At 33.0% G+C, this 16904-nt stretch overlaps 4 protein-coding genes across 7 annotated transcripts; 2 read left to right on the top strand and 2 right to left on the bottom strand.

Moving 5' to 3' along the window:
* Positions 1–1018: 1018 nt before the first annotated feature.
* Rab35 (RAS oncogene family member Rab35) lies at positions 1019–5833 on the bottom strand. Its single transcript, XM_072906468.1, has 3 exons — positions 5441–5833; positions 4268–4692; positions 1019–3998 (listed from the first exon to the last, which is right to left on the bottom strand). Exons 1-3 carry the CDS (start codon positions 5490–5492, stop codon positions 3870–3872), a joined length of 606 nt encoding a protein of 201 aa, XP_072762569.1. The 5' UTR covers positions 5493–5833; the 3' UTR covers positions 1019–3869.
* Positions 5834–6093: 260 nt separating this feature from the next.
* On the top strand, positions 6094–10227 carry Sotv (exostosin glycosyltransferase sotv). Of its 2 annotated transcripts, XM_072906460.1 has the most exons (10): positions 6095–7246; positions 7335–7544; positions 7631–7814; positions 7905–8044; positions 8139–8364; positions 8444–8624; positions 8736–8902; positions 9010–9153; positions 9491–9619; positions 9688–10227. In XM_072906460.1, exons 1-10 carry the CDS (start codon positions 6720–6722, stop codon positions 9907–9909), a joined length of 2130 nt encoding a protein of 709 aa, XP_072762561.1. In that variant the 5' UTR covers positions 6095–6719; the 3' UTR covers positions 9910–10227. The 2 variants fall into 2 exon arrangements, with proteins under 2 accessions (XP_072762562.1, XP_072762561.1); XM_072906461.1 differs by lacking the exons at positions 9491–9619; positions 9688–10227 and adding an exon at positions 9288–9452 and having other exon boundaries at positions 6094–7246.
* A 25-nt stretch (positions 10228–10252) lies between these two features.
* On the bottom strand, positions 10253–13453 carry Tasp1 (Taspase 1). Its single transcript, XM_072906467.1, has 10 exons — positions 13125–13453; positions 12704–12831; positions 12557–12624; positions 11928–12199; positions 11763–11842; positions 11533–11600; positions 11345–11461; positions 10993–11176; positions 10763–10914; positions 10253–10592 (listed from the first exon to the last, which is right to left on the bottom strand). The coding sequence occupies exons 2-10, from the start codon at positions 12741–12743 to the stop codon at positions 10497–10499; spliced, it is 1077 nt and encodes a 358-aa protein (XP_072762568.1). The 5' UTR covers positions 12744–12831; positions 13125–13453; the 3' UTR covers positions 10253–10496.
* A 193-nt stretch (positions 13454–13646) lies between these two features.
* On the top strand, positions 13647–16841 carry LOC140673479 (uncharacterized). Of its 3 annotated transcripts, none has more exons than XM_072906463.1 (3): positions 13647–13851; positions 13983–14030; positions 14244–16841. In XM_072906463.1, exon 3 carries the CDS (start codon positions 14321–14323, stop codon positions 16094–16096), a length of 1776 nt encoding a protein of 591 aa, XP_072762564.1. In that variant the 5' UTR covers positions 13647–13851; positions 13983–14030; positions 14244–14320; the 3' UTR covers positions 16097–16841. The 3 variants fall into 3 exon arrangements, with proteins under 3 accessions (XP_072762564.1, XP_072762563.1, XP_072762565.1); XM_072906462.1 differs by having other exon boundaries at positions 13983–14085; XM_072906464.1 differs by lacking the exon at positions 13647–13851 and having other exon boundaries at positions 13873–14030.
* The last annotated feature ends 63 nt before the right edge of the window (positions 16842–16904 follow it).

Below are 16904 nucleotides of genomic sequence, written 5' to 3'. Positions count from 1 at the left end.
CGACGGTTCTCCCCTCGATGCCCGCTTCATACCCAAGTAGCACATATTTGTTTCAAAAACGTTTCTAATTGGTTAAATTGTCCACTTAAAAAACGTTAAGGGAAACGTCATTTTCTAATTAAAAAAAAACGTTTAAGAAACTGTCGAAATACGGTTTTTTCCTTTATTTGTGAAAAATTTGTTTATTCACTGATTCAATAAAATAAAGCATATATGGATATAATCCATCTATTTTCATCATGTTCTGAATCTCTTGTCGAGATTACATGAGAAGCTATACTAACAAAAAAGACATAATTCAAATTATACTTTTAATATCTGTTCTTTTAGGCTTTATATACATGTTAAAACTTGAATACGAGTTATTTAAGTCTGAATACGCCACGTAGCGGCAAGCAAAGGAACAATATTATAAAATATATTATAAAATAGATCTTTTTTATCTTGTCGAAAAGGTGATCAAAAAGACATCTTTTCTTCGACTAAAATTAATTATGACTTTTAGAAGATATCTTTTAGACATCTTTCAAAAGATAACTTTTTTTTGTAGGTAGAAAGATATCCTTTTAGACATCTTTTAGCCTTGTCAGAAAGATAATTTAAAAAAGACATCTTTTCGTCATCTTTTAGTTTTCTGTGCTATCTGGGGATCGTCTTAATAATGTGTATATATTTTTTGTCGTAGGATAAGAGGTCAGACTGTAAATACATCGGGGAAAACAAATATCCCGTTTAAAACACATATATAGCTTCAAAGAAGATAATAAAATCCTTCGTAAATATCGAGATAAGTTGAGACACAGTAGAGGCTCACACAATGGAATTAATGGAGTCACTTCTTGCTGGGAAACTAAGACTACACAAAAATATATAATACAAACAACTGTGTGGTTTTATATAATTAAAAAAATCCCAAATATTGTCCGCCTGTCAAAGATACAAAATAAACTCTCTGTAGGATATAAAATAAATTCTGTAGAAAATTGAGCCATAAAACAATAATTTACAAGACGGTGTGTAATTTCTGTAATAAACTATATTAAAGATGTGTTACATAAGCGTATGTGTAACAAGATAATATATATATATATATATGATTTTTATATTGATCAGATACACATGTGATTTAAATAATTATATAATATTTGATATATACAATTTTTACATTATAAAGTACGTGTAGGATTTTTTTTTCGAAAAGATCGCTCGCATTTATACTGGCACAGATGGGATATTGAAGCAGCGCGATTCAACTTGAGACGATTTGCACGCTAATTAATGAAATTGCAGGATCGTATGCTGCACATTCGAGATGTCAGTAGTGCGTTTCGATCGATCCAAAGCACATGTGTACCCTGAAGAAATTACACACGCATATTTATAGATTATACATATATTCGTTGAAATTGATATCGATTTTTCCTTTCTAATGCATAATATAAATTATCTCGAAGCAATTAAATATGATAATAATATGATTGTATACGATAAATTTCATTAACTGCGATTGAAAAGTTAGAAAAAATCGGATTAATACAAAAAAAAAACGCATATAAAAGACGAGGCCGGTAGCAAGAATGTTATCGTACAAAGTCTATCTCTAACGAATAACAGCGTATATAAAACTTATATAATTATATTCTGTATCGATGAAACGGCTCTTCGAAATAATATATATTCATAATTCATTTTAAAAAAATCACACGATATACATTTTTATAAATTAAAAATAATTTGCATATAATATTAAGAACCATTATATAGTCCCTTGAAAAATTTCTTTGTTTTTCCTCTTCTCGTGTGCACATCCGTTGCTATTTAATCAGTAGCGTTTCTCTTCATTTATATAAAAATTTTAAATTATTTAAAGAAGTGTCCAATTTGAGAAGAAATTTTCCAACTCAATAAAGATAGGAGTAAAAGCAATACTTAATTAATACATACATGTAGATTCCTATTTATTTGAAATCGTAATATGTATAATAATATTACAACGTCGTAACTGTATAACAGTAAACAAGATGAATATGCTCGATTGAAATACTTCGTGAATAATATGCCACTAAAACTGGCAAGTAGAGAATATGTACACATTTTGAATGATGCCGCTTTATTGCCTCTAAGGGAGAGATATGTAATTGATATTAAAGAAAAAAAGAGGAAGAGAGAAACAAAATGGCTAATGATATTAATTACAACAATTATATGGGAGCAGGGAGTAGGTACACGCAGCAGTATTACAGTGGCAGCTGGCGACATTATCTTAACTATTATCACAGATTAATACAGACAGCTTCTGTCATAGCTGGACATGACCGATCATTATTCGTATTTTATCGTCTTGCTATCTACCCTTCTGCAATAAATATAAAACTGTGTGTATGTGAGAGTGTGTATATGTGCGTCGCAAATGCATGGACAATTTAAAAGTACTTTTCTGTGTATTTATATATCTCTTTGAGTATATATAAAATTCGGACGCGTAGATATAAACTTTTCTTTTCCTGGTATAGAGCCGCTATTATGCATACAGATACATACATATTAGACCGTATATTAAAAATTAAAAGGTGACATATATATAATACTGTTGAATGAATATTTTATTAATCCGCACAACTAAATACTGCGTATTCTGATATCTTGGAAGTATATAATTAAAGAGTACATATATATATATATATATTTTACTGGAGAGAATTTATCACTTTCAATTATCAGAGAAGATTGCATTTAATAGTTTCATTAAATGTTTAAAAAAACTTTACTATTTAAAAAATATTTTTAAATATCGCCGTCGTCATATACACGCAAATTCTATATATATGCTCAAAATCTATATACAATATTTTAGTGTAAGAAAAATTTAATTATAAAATTTACAAGAAAAAATTATAAATATGTTTATTTTAAATTTTTGTAAATCAAATCCTGATTGGTTTTCGATTCGTTACGACAGTCTTTTGAATATTGTAGGAAATATATTGAATTTCGTATGACCAAGTAGCTTTTTAGTTTTCAAACATGTATGCAGTCTTTTTTGTATATTAATTAATACATTCAATTGCCTTAATGTTTGATCAAATCTTTTAGAGTGCACTGAAAGCGTCATCAAACTATATATATGTATATGTATATATATAATACATATACAGGAACCTTAATTTTACTAAAATGTTCTACGCGAATTATTTGGATTAGCTAATAATATCTGTCGCTCGTTTGTTCAAGAAACTTTAACCCTACTCACTTTAAATACAATTTATTTAAAATATGGTAACTCATTGTCAAATGTGAAGCAAAACTCTATGCATTGATCAAAATGACTTTGGAAAAATTAGCGAAAGATGTTTCGTAAAGAAGCGTTCATTAGTTACGTTTTATTTAACGATTACGTGATACGAAACGCGCGCGTTTATGTAACAGTAACTTTCAATATTTGCATGTGTATATATATATGTGTGTGTGTGTGTGAGAAGTTACCCTTTTGTAAATGTTACAAACGAATAGGCCTTTGTTCTTAAACGCAGCACGCACTTAAAAGCACAAAAGGAATGTCGCGTAGACAAACATTTTCACTAAATAAGCCCTACGCGTTCGCTCGATATTTAAATACGATATTATATATGTATATATATATATTAATGTCAAAAGTGTTTACCTTTTTTTTTTTTTCAATTAGCACACAATCTTAGGTATCATAATTGGAATACAAAACTCACAAAAAAGTTGAAGTTAGAAAATATCAGGGTTTCCAGCGTCTCATGTCCGCTAGTGATACTAACACACGCTCTCTGTTTTATTCTGTCCTAATTATCGTATCAAATAATATTTTGTGAATAGGGAGTAGCATGCTTATACAACGCTCGCTAACAACATTTTTTCCTATGCTGTTTTGTGCTTTTTCTCAGATTGACTGTCTCGTTGGTTTGTATGGCTTGCCGCTCCTTGCGCTCTTTTTTGGTCCGTAACACTTGCCGCGTTATTGCCATGAACATCTGCAAATGGCGCATTATTGTAAATTTCTCAGAGAAAATATATATCTAAAAATTTGTTTACAATCATCTACAATTTTATTTTCGCCAGAATTTAAGTCCTTAAACTTTGGCGAATAATTACTTGTTTATTATTATACGATATAATAATGGCAATAATTAAACAGAGCTTGAGTTTAATCTGTTAAAATTATATACAATATAATTTTGTATATATATATATATACACGTACAAAATTATAAGCAAATAGAGAGAAATTAGAGTGACGTACTTCCTCGACATTAATATTGTCCTTGGCAGAAGTTTCAAACAACTGTATTCCCATTTGATTGGCGAATCTTTGTGCATCTTCCGTTAGCACCACTTTCTGATTAGGTGCATCATTCTTATTTCCTACAAGTACCCTGTTAACCACATCACAATTCTGTTCGATTTCATGCAACCATCGCTTAACATTCGCGAACGTATCACCGCTAGTCACATCATATACAACTATAACGCCATGTGTTCCCCTATAGTAGGTTGAGGTTATTGTCCGGAAACGTTCTTGCCCAGCGGTATCCCAAATTTGCAGCTTTACTCGCTCACCATCTATCTCCACAGTTTGTATTTTAAAGTCCACTCCTATCGTAGTTATATAACTTCCATTAAAAGTATTGTCGGCAAATCTCAGAAGTAGCGAGCTTTTACCTACACCTTAAAAACAAAAGGAAATATATATTATACATGTTTATTAAAATGTTTATCAAAATATACAAATACTTTTTTTTTTTTTTTTATAAACAAAGAGTGCCGTGACAAATACATATTCCCATGTGTTACACCATATTTTTGTATCACATAATTATTTAAAGTAAAAAAAAAAATATATACATCTATGATACAAATATATAAATCTTTTATTATATTATATTATATTCAAAAACTAATATCAATAATGAAAACAATTGATTATGAGAAATGAAGAGATGATAAAAAAATATACTGATAAATATCTGTCATTTCATTATCTCAACATTTCTTTCTCTCTATATTGCAATGTGCGCGATCCCCTATCACTGCTCTAAATCTCTCCCGCAGGAAGAACAATTTTCACATCATAAAATCTATCTAAGCTACGCCAACAGTGCAGTGGACAATGTATACATATCATCAGACTCATCATTTAATCAACTGGCCACTATTGATAATGATAGGCGATCATCAACGAGCATCACACAACACTTGACGTATAAAGACTGCGCGATCCGTCATTTTTTTTTTTTTATTGCAATTTTTTCACTTCCCGGAACGAAATTTACTAAGAAAGAGAGAGATAAGAGATAAAGAAACGGACGCATAGAGAGAGAGAGAGAGAGAAAAAAAAATGCACGACTGACGATTTCTTTAATTACGCGTACATAAGTACAGTATGGTGATGATGATGGTGAAGGTGTATATTTACCGCTGTCTCCTATGATGAGCAGCTTGAACAGATGATCGTATTCCCGGGCCATCTTACAGTCCACGTACGCTCCTCCCGATGATGCCGCGGGCAAAAGTGACGACGATGTTTAACCCGATGTAAAACTATCGACGTTTCCTCGACGGGCGTGTGTACGAGACGAAACGTTAATATCCTACCCCCCGCACGGTCTTCTTCAGCAGCAAAGCTCGTGGATCGGAAGACGACTGTGATATCAAATGATCGCCATGTTTATACGCCGCGGTATCACCATTCATTATCATCACGGCCGGAAAAAAAAGGCTGCGAGCTCTCCCTCGTTCAACGCGACGCCCATCCCATATCAAATTGTCACCAGCCTGTCACCGCCGCCATCTTCCCTCTCGCCGTCCCACGCCAGTGTTGCTATTCGGGCCGGGTTTTCGCGCGCATGCGCGGCAAACGCGCTGTCACTTGGCGGTTGTTCACGCTGGCGGCTGACGTTTTCAACGAACTAGAGACCCTCTAATAAAGGTGCCTTTTCATGCTGACGCTCGACGCTCATTTTCAGCGTCGAAATACATCACGTGACCAAACATAAAACTACCAATCCGTCAAGTTCGATCACGTGATCTGTCAGCATGAAAAGGCACCTTTAGAAGAGCACTCCCGGTGCAGAAAGTGCGGATAAAAAGACGAGGGTGTAAATAACACGTATGATCTATTGACGTTACAAATGCATGTAATTTTATTTTGATTGCAAAATTGACACGTTCGATGAGATGTGAGAAACAAAGGGAGAATGTGAAAGAAAATAATATGTCAGTTTTTGTGGCGGAAAGGTGAACGGAGCGTACGTTATTATACGAATACAAATGAATGGAAGCTATTAAAGGAATAATGAAATCAGCAGTTTTGTATTGACAACTGATTGGATATATAGTTTAATTAAAAAAAATAAAATTAACAAATTATGATAGAGATTTATGATATATATATATATATACATTTTATTTATACATATATATATGTATTACAAGTATCTGCGTTGACAGTGTAATGACACTTGTAAGTGAAAGATAAGGGAGAATGTAATGAGACCTTAATAATGAGGATTATTTTCACAATATTGTATATACCGGAATATCTACACATGACATAAAATGCTTCAAATGTCGCATATATCCCATGCAGACATCCGAGTTTAGTGCCACAGGAAAGATTGAAATATTTTATGGTGTATGTGAGATTTGCAGCGTATATGATTATAGCTTGCAATATTTGATGAAACATATACAGGATGATACCCTCGACACGTATATCACATAAAAGCAACAGAATCTCGTATCATTATCACAATATATTTGTGATATGTTTGTTAGTATTTACACTGTTTGTTGTTTTGATCTCGGTGTATCATATTTTCAAATTTGGGAGTATACAGAAACATTCCGAGCATATTCCTATAACGCTGAATGACATAAATGCTCTACCTGCTCAAATGTTATCTGCCAACTTGGCTGTAAGCAACGCCACCAACTCTTCCTGCACATATTTCACTTGTTTCAATGTATATCAATGCGGGAGTCAGGGAAATAAACTTTTGGTATATGTCTATCCACCCAAGATATACTTGGACTCGGCAGGTAGACCCATAACAAATCAGATGACGAGGGAATTTTATCAAATTCTGAATGCTATTATCAACAGTAAATTTTATACTCCTAATCCAAATGAAGCTTGTATTTTTGTCCCTTCTATCGACACTCTTAATCAAAACAGATTAAGATTGCAAGAGGTCTCTCAAGCATTAAGATCATTACCTTTGTAAGTGTTTCATCTTAAACATTAGAACTTTTAATTGTTATAATAATTACACTTTTTATTAATATAATTTATTACCATGTATATGTAGCTGGAACGATACAGGAGAGAATCATCTAATTTTCAACATGGTATCTGGAAGTGTACCAGACTACAACACTGTCATTGATGTGCCAGTGGGAAGAGCAATGATTGCAGGTGCTGGAATGTCATCGTTGACATACAGGCCTGGTTTTGACATTAGTTTACCAGTCTATAGTCCGCTAGTAAATAGTCTCAAGACAAATTACAGTAATGGAAGGTAATTATATATATGTATTGATTTTTACAACATATGTATATAGTACAATTGATATTTGTAATACAAAAAATGATTTTGCATCGCAGAACATGGTTAGTGATGTCTTCACAAATCAATATTAATACTGCTTTTGAACAAGATTTAATGGAAGTGAAAACGACATATCCAAAGGACATTCTGGTGCTAGGTCCATGTTTACATTTTAATCCCATGAATAATACAATACGTTGCGTCGGCGAAAGCATGTACAAGTATCCTGATATTTTGCAAGTAATATATTTATAATAATTATCGCAATTTTTTCTCTCGATATATAAATGATGAACATTTTTTTTTTTTTTTTTTTTTATACTTTCTCAGTCGGCAACATTTTGTCTAATAATCCGCGGCGCTAGGCTTGCCCAAAGCACACTTTTGGATGCAATGGCAGCTGGATGTATACCTGTGATTATAGCCGATTCTCTAATGATGCCATTTCACGATGTAATCGATTGGACTAAGTAAGCAATAACATAAATTAAAATCTAGTTTGTCTAATGATATACAGTTATATTTATGAATTAATTTATGTTTCCCTTCTTTCGTTACTTTCAGAGCTGCTGTTTTTGTACGCGAAGTCGACATTTTATTAATAATACAATTGTTAAAAAAGATATCTCACCAACGCATCACGGAAATGCAAGAACAAAATGCATGGCTCTACGATCGTTATTTCAGCGGTATGGACAAAATCACAGAAACTACATTAGAAATACTCACGGATCGCGTATTTCCGCATTTGACACGAGATTACACATATTGGAACGTGCCATCTTATAAGGTGGATAGAATGGAAGAGTTATTGAAACAAAATAAATTGTCAAATTTTTCACATGTCAAATTAATCGTTTCATTTATAGGGAAAAGCTTCACCACTCTTTTTACCGGTAACTGCTCCTAAAACACGCGGCTTCACTGCCGTAATATTAACATACGACAGATTGGAATTGCTGTTCCTACTGATTAATAAACTTGTAAAAGTACCGAGTTTGTCTAAAGTTTTGGTAATTTGGAATAATCAGCATAAAAATCCACCGCCTTGTAAGAAATTTTAATTTATCTTGACTGCATGCTTTTAATCTATTTATACATAATTAAATTTACATATTAATTTTATCAATTTTATTCTTTTCATAACTTAATATTATATAGCTGCGAGATGGCCGAAAGTGAATAAGCCGTTAAAAGTGATCCAAACGAAGGAAAATAAATTGTCGAATCGATTTTATCCGTACGATGAAATTGAAACCGAAGCAGTATTGTCGATAGACGATGATATTATTATGTTAACTGCTGATGAAGTGGAATTTGCTTATGAAGTATACTCGAATATGAAGCATTTTATATTTATATTATATAATCTCTCTTTCAAAGATTCCATAATTTACTTTTCAGTACCAATGAAATTTATCTTGATTACTTTTAGGTATGGAGGGAATTTCCAGACAGAATTGTTGGATTTCCATCTCGTATACATATGTGGGATAATAGCACTAACTGTTGGAAATATGAGAGCGAATGGACAAATAGCATCTCTATGGTTTTAACAGGAGCAGCTTTTCACCATAAGGTATATATTACAAACGCTTGTATATTATAAACATTGCATGTTGTTCTTTTTTCGGTTAAAAATTATTAATTCAATTTTGTTATCCTATTTTGTTGTTAATTTTGCTATTGTTGTTTTTCCTTAACATGTTACAGACTACAAAAAGATATTGTTATAGGAATTTTTGGATTTTATTTCTCCTAGCTAAAACAAAAAGACCAAATATCCTTTCCTTGTTATCCCCACCAGGAATTTACAAAAATTAAACTAACAAAGTAAATTATAATTTCTCCACAATTTTTGTTAATCTATCAAATGTTATACTGTTGTACAAAACTTTATCTACGATTTTGTTCAGTATTGGAATTACATGTATACAACAGCCATGCCTGGAGATATAAAAGAATGGGTCGACGAACACATGAATTGCGAAGACATCGCGATGAATTTTCTAGTAGCAAATGTTACTAGAAAAGCTCCAATAAAGGTAAGCAAACATTTCTTAAGCCCTAGTCCTATGAGGATGACATTTTTCAAAAAATAAACTTTGTACAGGTAACACCAAAGAAGAAGTTCCGATGTCCTGAATGTACCAACACCGAAATGTTATCTGCGGATTTGACACACATGGTGGAACGTACACAGTGTATAAACAAATTCTCCTCTATTTATGGAACTATGCCGTTGGAATCAGTCGAGTTCCGTGCAGATCCAGTACTCTTCAAGGACGTATTTCCCGAGAAACTGAAGCGATTCAACGATATAGGCAGTTTGTAATTGTGATATATCAGATATATTTATTAAATTAATTACAAATCAAGTTTATGAAAAATATATAAATTTATCGATTAAAGTTAGCAGAGTATCACTAATATATAATTGACAGATTAAAGATTTAATCTTTATATATCTATATAATTATTCTTTTAAGAAAAGTGAAAGTAATCTTAATATTACTTCCATCTGAACTAATTATAAAATTGAATACCTTATGTATATATGTATATACAATTTTATATATATTATATATTAAATATTTACAATAATTTTATAATTATATATTAAATTGTTTGCGGTGGATGGAGAATAATTTATAATGTAAATAAAAATTACTTTCAAATTGTTATCAGGATTTATTTATTGTATTTGTATGCACAAGTTAACAAGTTAAAAATTTCGGAAAATACAATATGTATGTATCTTGCAAAATTGATTATGTAAAACGATTCAACGTGGCAGTACTATTATGTGTGAACTCCATAAAACAAATTAGTGTGAATCCGTATAAAAATTTCGTATATAAAGTATTTTAGGCTAAGAAATTTTTACAAAATCTTATTACATCACAGGTAATGTATATAATCTTACTTAGACTCTGCTTCAGATTTTAGCTTGAAACATACACCTTCGACGAGAGCTTTCTTACCTACTTCGTGCGATGGTAAGACCGACATGTAGCTCTATAAAAAAAAAATGTGCTTTTTAATATATGCAAATAATTTAATTTGATATTATATAATATAAAAAAAAGAATCAATATTTTTACAGGAATGTGGATATTCCACATATATATCTAAATATATATCATAAAAAAAGATGCAAAATTATTAGAAAAACCTGAAATATCTACCATTGCTGCACCTTGACATGTATTCATGTAACCTATTATCATGGAATTTGTAGAGTGACTCCAAAGAAAATCGCCTAATCTTTCTTGTGGCGAATAACGTATAGCGATGACACCGCCGAGTTTCTGTTCGAGCCCATAGAGAAATTTCGAATCTAAAGGAAAAACGAGGAAAGATTGTCATTGCTTTGGTTAATCATCGCGCGATTGTTTATGTTAAACCTTCGATGCACCGATAAAATCTACGTTCATCGCTCGATGCAGACTCGTAGTCGGACAAGAGGTATTGGAAATGGCTTCTGCAACTGTACGCGCTAACGAGGTGCGTACAAGATGTTCTCCGCAACCTGACGTGCTAGCGCCTATCGAATAAGAAGTATCCTTGCAAGCCCAAGCGCCGCAACCCCACACTCCAGCCTAGAAAGGAAATACTTAAGAAATAAAATAGATGTAAAAATTTACATACAAAAATTATATCAAAATTTTAAAAAACTTTATAGATATTGATATAATAGTTGTATCTGTGTTTCACGGACAATTTCTTCTAACTTGTATTACACAAGAACTATTATGAATTAATCATACCTGTCCGACTCTTCCAGGATATTTCAAAATTATACCTCCACTTGAACAAGCTGCAGCAATATTCCCATCGTCATCAACACATATTGCACCTACTGTATCCATCCTTTTTTTAGCACACTGCAACATAATAATCTCTAATAATAAAAATAATGATGATTTTATTTAAATCACATTGAATAACTTTATACCTTTTGAGCCTCTACACTACAATCTTCCACTTTTCTTTTATAGTGTTTGTATATTTTCTGAGCTCTCACTGGAATGCAATATTAAAAATGTTTGATTAATTGTACTCATTAGAAATAAGTATATCATATATAAATAAGAGATGGTAAATAATAGAACTTAAACAGAGAAATTAAAAAAAAAATAAATTTACTACAATATAATAAAGATTTCTTATACTAATTATGCATACTTGATATTAATTGTTCTGGTGGTAATGTCTGTATGCCCATCTCGTGTGCCCAAATATGTGCACCATTTCCAACCAAAAAGCTAGTACAAGAGATGTATATATATGTATATATAATCATAATATAATTATTAATATTTTAAAGATAAAATGACATTGACTGTGTACCTAGGTGGGATTCGGCCGTATGCAAATTTAATAGATTGTTGCTCACACAAACGCTTTGCTAGAAAAACTGGATTCTTTATTCCACTAACTGCACCGATTGCACCATAATGCAAACTAGTGCCATCCATCACGCTCGCGTCGCATTCTACTGTTCCATTCAAGGTGAGATTCGATCCAAATCCAGCATTTGTTATAGGAGAATCTTCCAATACCATCACTGTTTCTACCACTGCATCTAACGCATTGCCATTGGATGTCAAACTTTGACATCCCTTGAGAACCACAAAATTAGAAGAAAAACCATTTGTAAGTGATTTAAAAGTTATATGTAGAGTATTATTCCAAGACCTCTGAATATTCTTTCAATAGCAGATTATTTTGTCAAAATTTGAAGTAGATTTTTTATTAGCAAAAATCATTTTATGCAAGTTTCTAATTTTTTCCATCATGTATCTTTGTTATTAAATCTCAAATTAAAATTCTATTAAAGCAAATTGAAATTAACTGAAAAGAATATAGTTTTAATTTGTTAACAAAATATAGTTTGCAAAATATCTAAATATTTTCGCTAAGAAAAAAATCATCTCTGATTGATCAGAGAATCTACTATTGAAAAGATATCATCTTACCACTTTGCATGCTTCGTGACACAACTTTTGATATTTTTCTTTGAGAGATGCAGAGTGCTGTCCAGCACCTGACAAAAAAGAATAACAACATTGTTAGTATAATAATGCAGGAAATAATTATAAGTTATATTTGAATCATTTACATACCCACGTGTACACCAATAAATCCTTGCTTAACGTTACTCATGAGCTTATACAGATCTTGTTCCTTCTAATCAGTGATATATATTTCTCTTATTATGTTTTTATACTCGAGTATGAAACTCTAGTATTAGCTGCAAAATGTCATTGATATTAATATGAAGCAATTAATTAACAGTTGACTATTATTACAGACATTGTTACAGACATTCATTTATAATAAAAGGAAAAAAAAAACATTTTTAATATAATAAATTCTAATATTTTAATAGATTCTGCTGTTTCATTTAATTAGAAATTTAGTTAAAGTTTATATACAGTGGCAAAAGTTAAGATTTTTAGATATCCAAAAAAATAACTATAGTATATTTTACATGTAATTGTATTATTCTTATAAAAACACTAGTATATTAAATATAAATCTTACAAATTTTCTCGAACTTTGGTTTATATCTTGATGTAAACACATAGGCGAAGACAAAGATAGAAAAAAACCAGGTAAACACACGCGAATCCCTTTAAATTAAACTTCTCTATTCTCAACACATGATTTCGACATTGAATTTGAAATTAGAGGGATTCTCTCTCTTTCTCTTTCCCTACATATTTATAAAATATTTTTGACAATTGAGTTTTGTATAAAGTGATTTCTAGATTTTACAACATTTTCCCCCCAAGTGTATATCTCAAGTATAAAATTTAATTGCACATTATACTTTATCACCGACGTTCGTGTCATTCATGGGAAAAGACGCGGGAGAAATACCAACACGCTGCACCTAAAGGCTGTAACGCGTGAAAAGGGTTCACTGGTAACCGTAAGCCCGTAAATAAATCGACCAATCAGAGCCAAGGATTTTCACGACGTAAGAAGAGCGCTGAGCTGTGATTGGCCGGTTTGCTTACGATCTTACCGCCGCGAGTGACGTCTCTCGCACGTGTATCGGCCTTAATGCACGGTGTCAAACGCGATAGGGGTTTGTCGCCGCTGGTTATGTTCGAGGCATTTGTCACATTTGTAAAATTAAATATATGTGCTGTGGACAACGAATCGTAATCGTTTAAAAGACCGAAGGGAAAGGAACACCGGCTGCCACGCTCGTTACTCTTTTCGCACGACGGATTAAAACGCGTGGAATTAAACGCAACGTCGAGTGAGTATCGGGGGCGGGGGGGGGGAATGGATGCCGCGCATATCGCGTGTAACCCTATATATCTTGTAGAGAGATTTGCTTATTTCGTCGGATAATTACGCGCAATAATGATATAACGATCGTTCTTTTAGCTCGAACACTCGTACCTGTACTCGCAAGCGCAACGATTTTGACAGAAGGTAAACGAAATACACGATAGGGATCAGCATATTTTTGCCCAATTCCACATATGATGTAAGTGTTCTTATTTGAGAATACGCAAGATATTTCTCATCGTTAAATGTGACTTTTTGATCTTTAGCTTGGGATAAATAAAAATTTTTTTAATCGAATAGAAACATGATTTATGGAACGGATGTTGGAATATATAAAATTTGCATATTTTATTTTAGGTTGAGCTGGAATAGAAGGCGAAAGTGAATATGTTGGATGGACAATAATATCATTGGGATATACATCTTTCTCGACAATGACAATGATATTTGATTTCTTAAAGAAGATATTTGGATGGGCAGATGAGCATTCTAAGAAACGAAAAATTTCTACGGACTATAACTTTGAAGAAGAATTTCAAAAGCCAAAGAGATTTAAAACTAGTTGCAATACAGTACATTTAATGGAGGATTATTTCGATATCGATGACAGCGATGATGATGATGATGATGTTGTATTTCTGAAAGAACAGAAATGTTCGCCGACAAGACCATGCGCCAAGTTGAATGGCACTCACAAGAAACAACCGCAGCCTCATCAATGTCATGCGACAGTTGCATCTTCCGCTTATAAATCCACGTGTTCATCATTTATATTGCATCAACCGAGCACTTATAAATCTGACATGGGTCATTTTATTCATCGCAAGTTACATCATCATGACTGTCCTACGTTATGCAAAACCAATCAATTGAAAGAGAGACATCAATATGAAGAATTGCTACAAAATTTCCTTCCAAATGGAATACACGTACTGAAGCATAAATGCCCGGAACACTCCTATATGCACAAGCCCTTAGAAGTAATCGATTTGGAAAAGCACTCTGAGGTTGCAGCACCCAATGACAAGATTCGACCTGTCACCACCAGTACTCCCGCACCCGTACATCACTGTACGACAGCATACTCTAACAGAGGCAACTTGTCGAGCTGTATTAGACTAGACAAAGGAAAAGTTCCTACTTTAGATTATAGCAAGAAAGATACCGCGTCGTATTTACACTCCTTACAACAACCTTTCAAGATGCTTACAATCGATAAGCCGAATGTCAGTAGTACAGCGAAACCTAAGCTCCAGCCAAAGTCGCCTGTTAAAGTCGTCGCAACCAACTCGTTGCGCGACGAGCTGGCCGCGAAGGCGGTTATGAGGCAAGACTTTATCCCACAAGTTGCCAAGAAATACAATGAACGAATCGAGCAGCGGCACAGAGCGGCCGAGGAACTGAGAAAAGTGGCGTGTGTCCTGTCGAAGCACAACAGATATACCCGGGAAGTGGCTCTAGAAGAACAGCTGGCACGCTCTATGAAACTATGTTTGGCTGTTCTGGATGATAGAGAGGAACCGGAAGAACCGGCGTTACCGGCACTAACTGAGGAAATGCTACGAGAAGTGAAAAGTGCTCTCGTACCTTGTCCACAAGACGAGGTTCTTGCGGAAGGCTTCGGCCTGAGGATCACAAGGAAAGACATCCACACGCTGGCCGGTTTAAATTGGCTAAACGACGAAGTAATAAACTTCTATATGAATCTGTTGATCGCCAGAGGCACGTCCTCCAATAAATACCCGAAGGTACACGCTATGAATACGTTCTTCTATCCGAAATTGCTCTCGGGCGGTCAAACGTCTCTGAGACGATGGACAAGGAAGGTGGATATATTCGCGAAGGATCTTGTAGTTGTACCCGTACATCTCGATATTCATTGGTGTATGTCGATAATAGATTTCCGGGAGAAATCGATTGTCTATTACGACAGTATGGGCGGCAGTAATCCAAAGTGCCTGGCGGCACTAAAGCAGTATCTACAGGATGAAAGTTTGGACAAGAAAAAAGTGTCGTACGATATGAGCGACTGGACATTGCGGTCTGCCAAGAATATTCCACAACAGATGAATGGCAGCGATTGTGGAATGTTCTCCTGCATGTTCGCCGAGTACGTCTGCGGGAACAAGAAGATAACTTTTACACAGGATGATATGCCGTATTTTAGAAACAAAATGGTTTATGAGATACTGAAAGGTAAACTTTTATAAAGGAACGGACTAATATTAGTGCGCGTGCGTGGTAAAACACCTAAGTGATACTATAGAAATTTATCCAGGAATAACCAGTAATGCGTTATTATATTAATCATGAAAGAAGAACAAGAAAAAGTGTTGGAAGTTACTTAATTGACTTTCTGTATTCAAAAATGCTTCTGTCAGATTAAAGAAAACAAATGTAAAAACCATTTTTTTTAAATATCCTTTTAGATTGAAATATGAGAGAGAAAGAGAGATGCGTTTACATTGTATAATTATTAATTCTCTAGTTTTCAAATAAACTGTAAATTTACATAAACATAGATATACATGTACTATACATCTATACATAGATCTGATGAAATTTTTCCGCTGTACAGACAAGATGGTAATCCATAAGTCTTATTGTCTTTGGCAAATATATTGTTATGGACGAGAAAATTTGTAACATTATTTTTTATGAATTTTGAATTGAAACAAGAATTACACGAACCCTCGTGATTCTGAAATTAATCAAAACAATATTTTGCAATCTATTTCTGTCTATGACAGTATAATTACGCCACTTTCTGTTTGACTTATGTATATTTTTTAGCTACTTCTGAATTAATTTATACGTGAAATTGTTTAGAATAAAATCATATATTAATACAACAATAACTAGCATTAATTCATTGTTCTGAAAGAAATTATTTTAAATGAAGATTTATACATTCAAGATATTATGTTATATTACATTATAATTTCAAATATATAAGATATTTATTTACTATATTTTTTCTGTCGTCAAATATTTGTAATAAAAATATTCCTTCATCTT

Source organism: Anoplolepis gracilipes, chromosome 14 (assembly GCF_047496725.1).
Source record: "Anoplolepis gracilipes chromosome 14, ASM4749672v1, whole genome shotgun sequence".
NCBI classification, from domain to species: Eukaryota; Metazoa; Arthropoda; class Insecta; order Hymenoptera; family Formicidae; genus Anoplolepis; species Anoplolepis gracilipes.
This window is presented reverse-complemented; position numbering and strand designations above follow the sequence as displayed.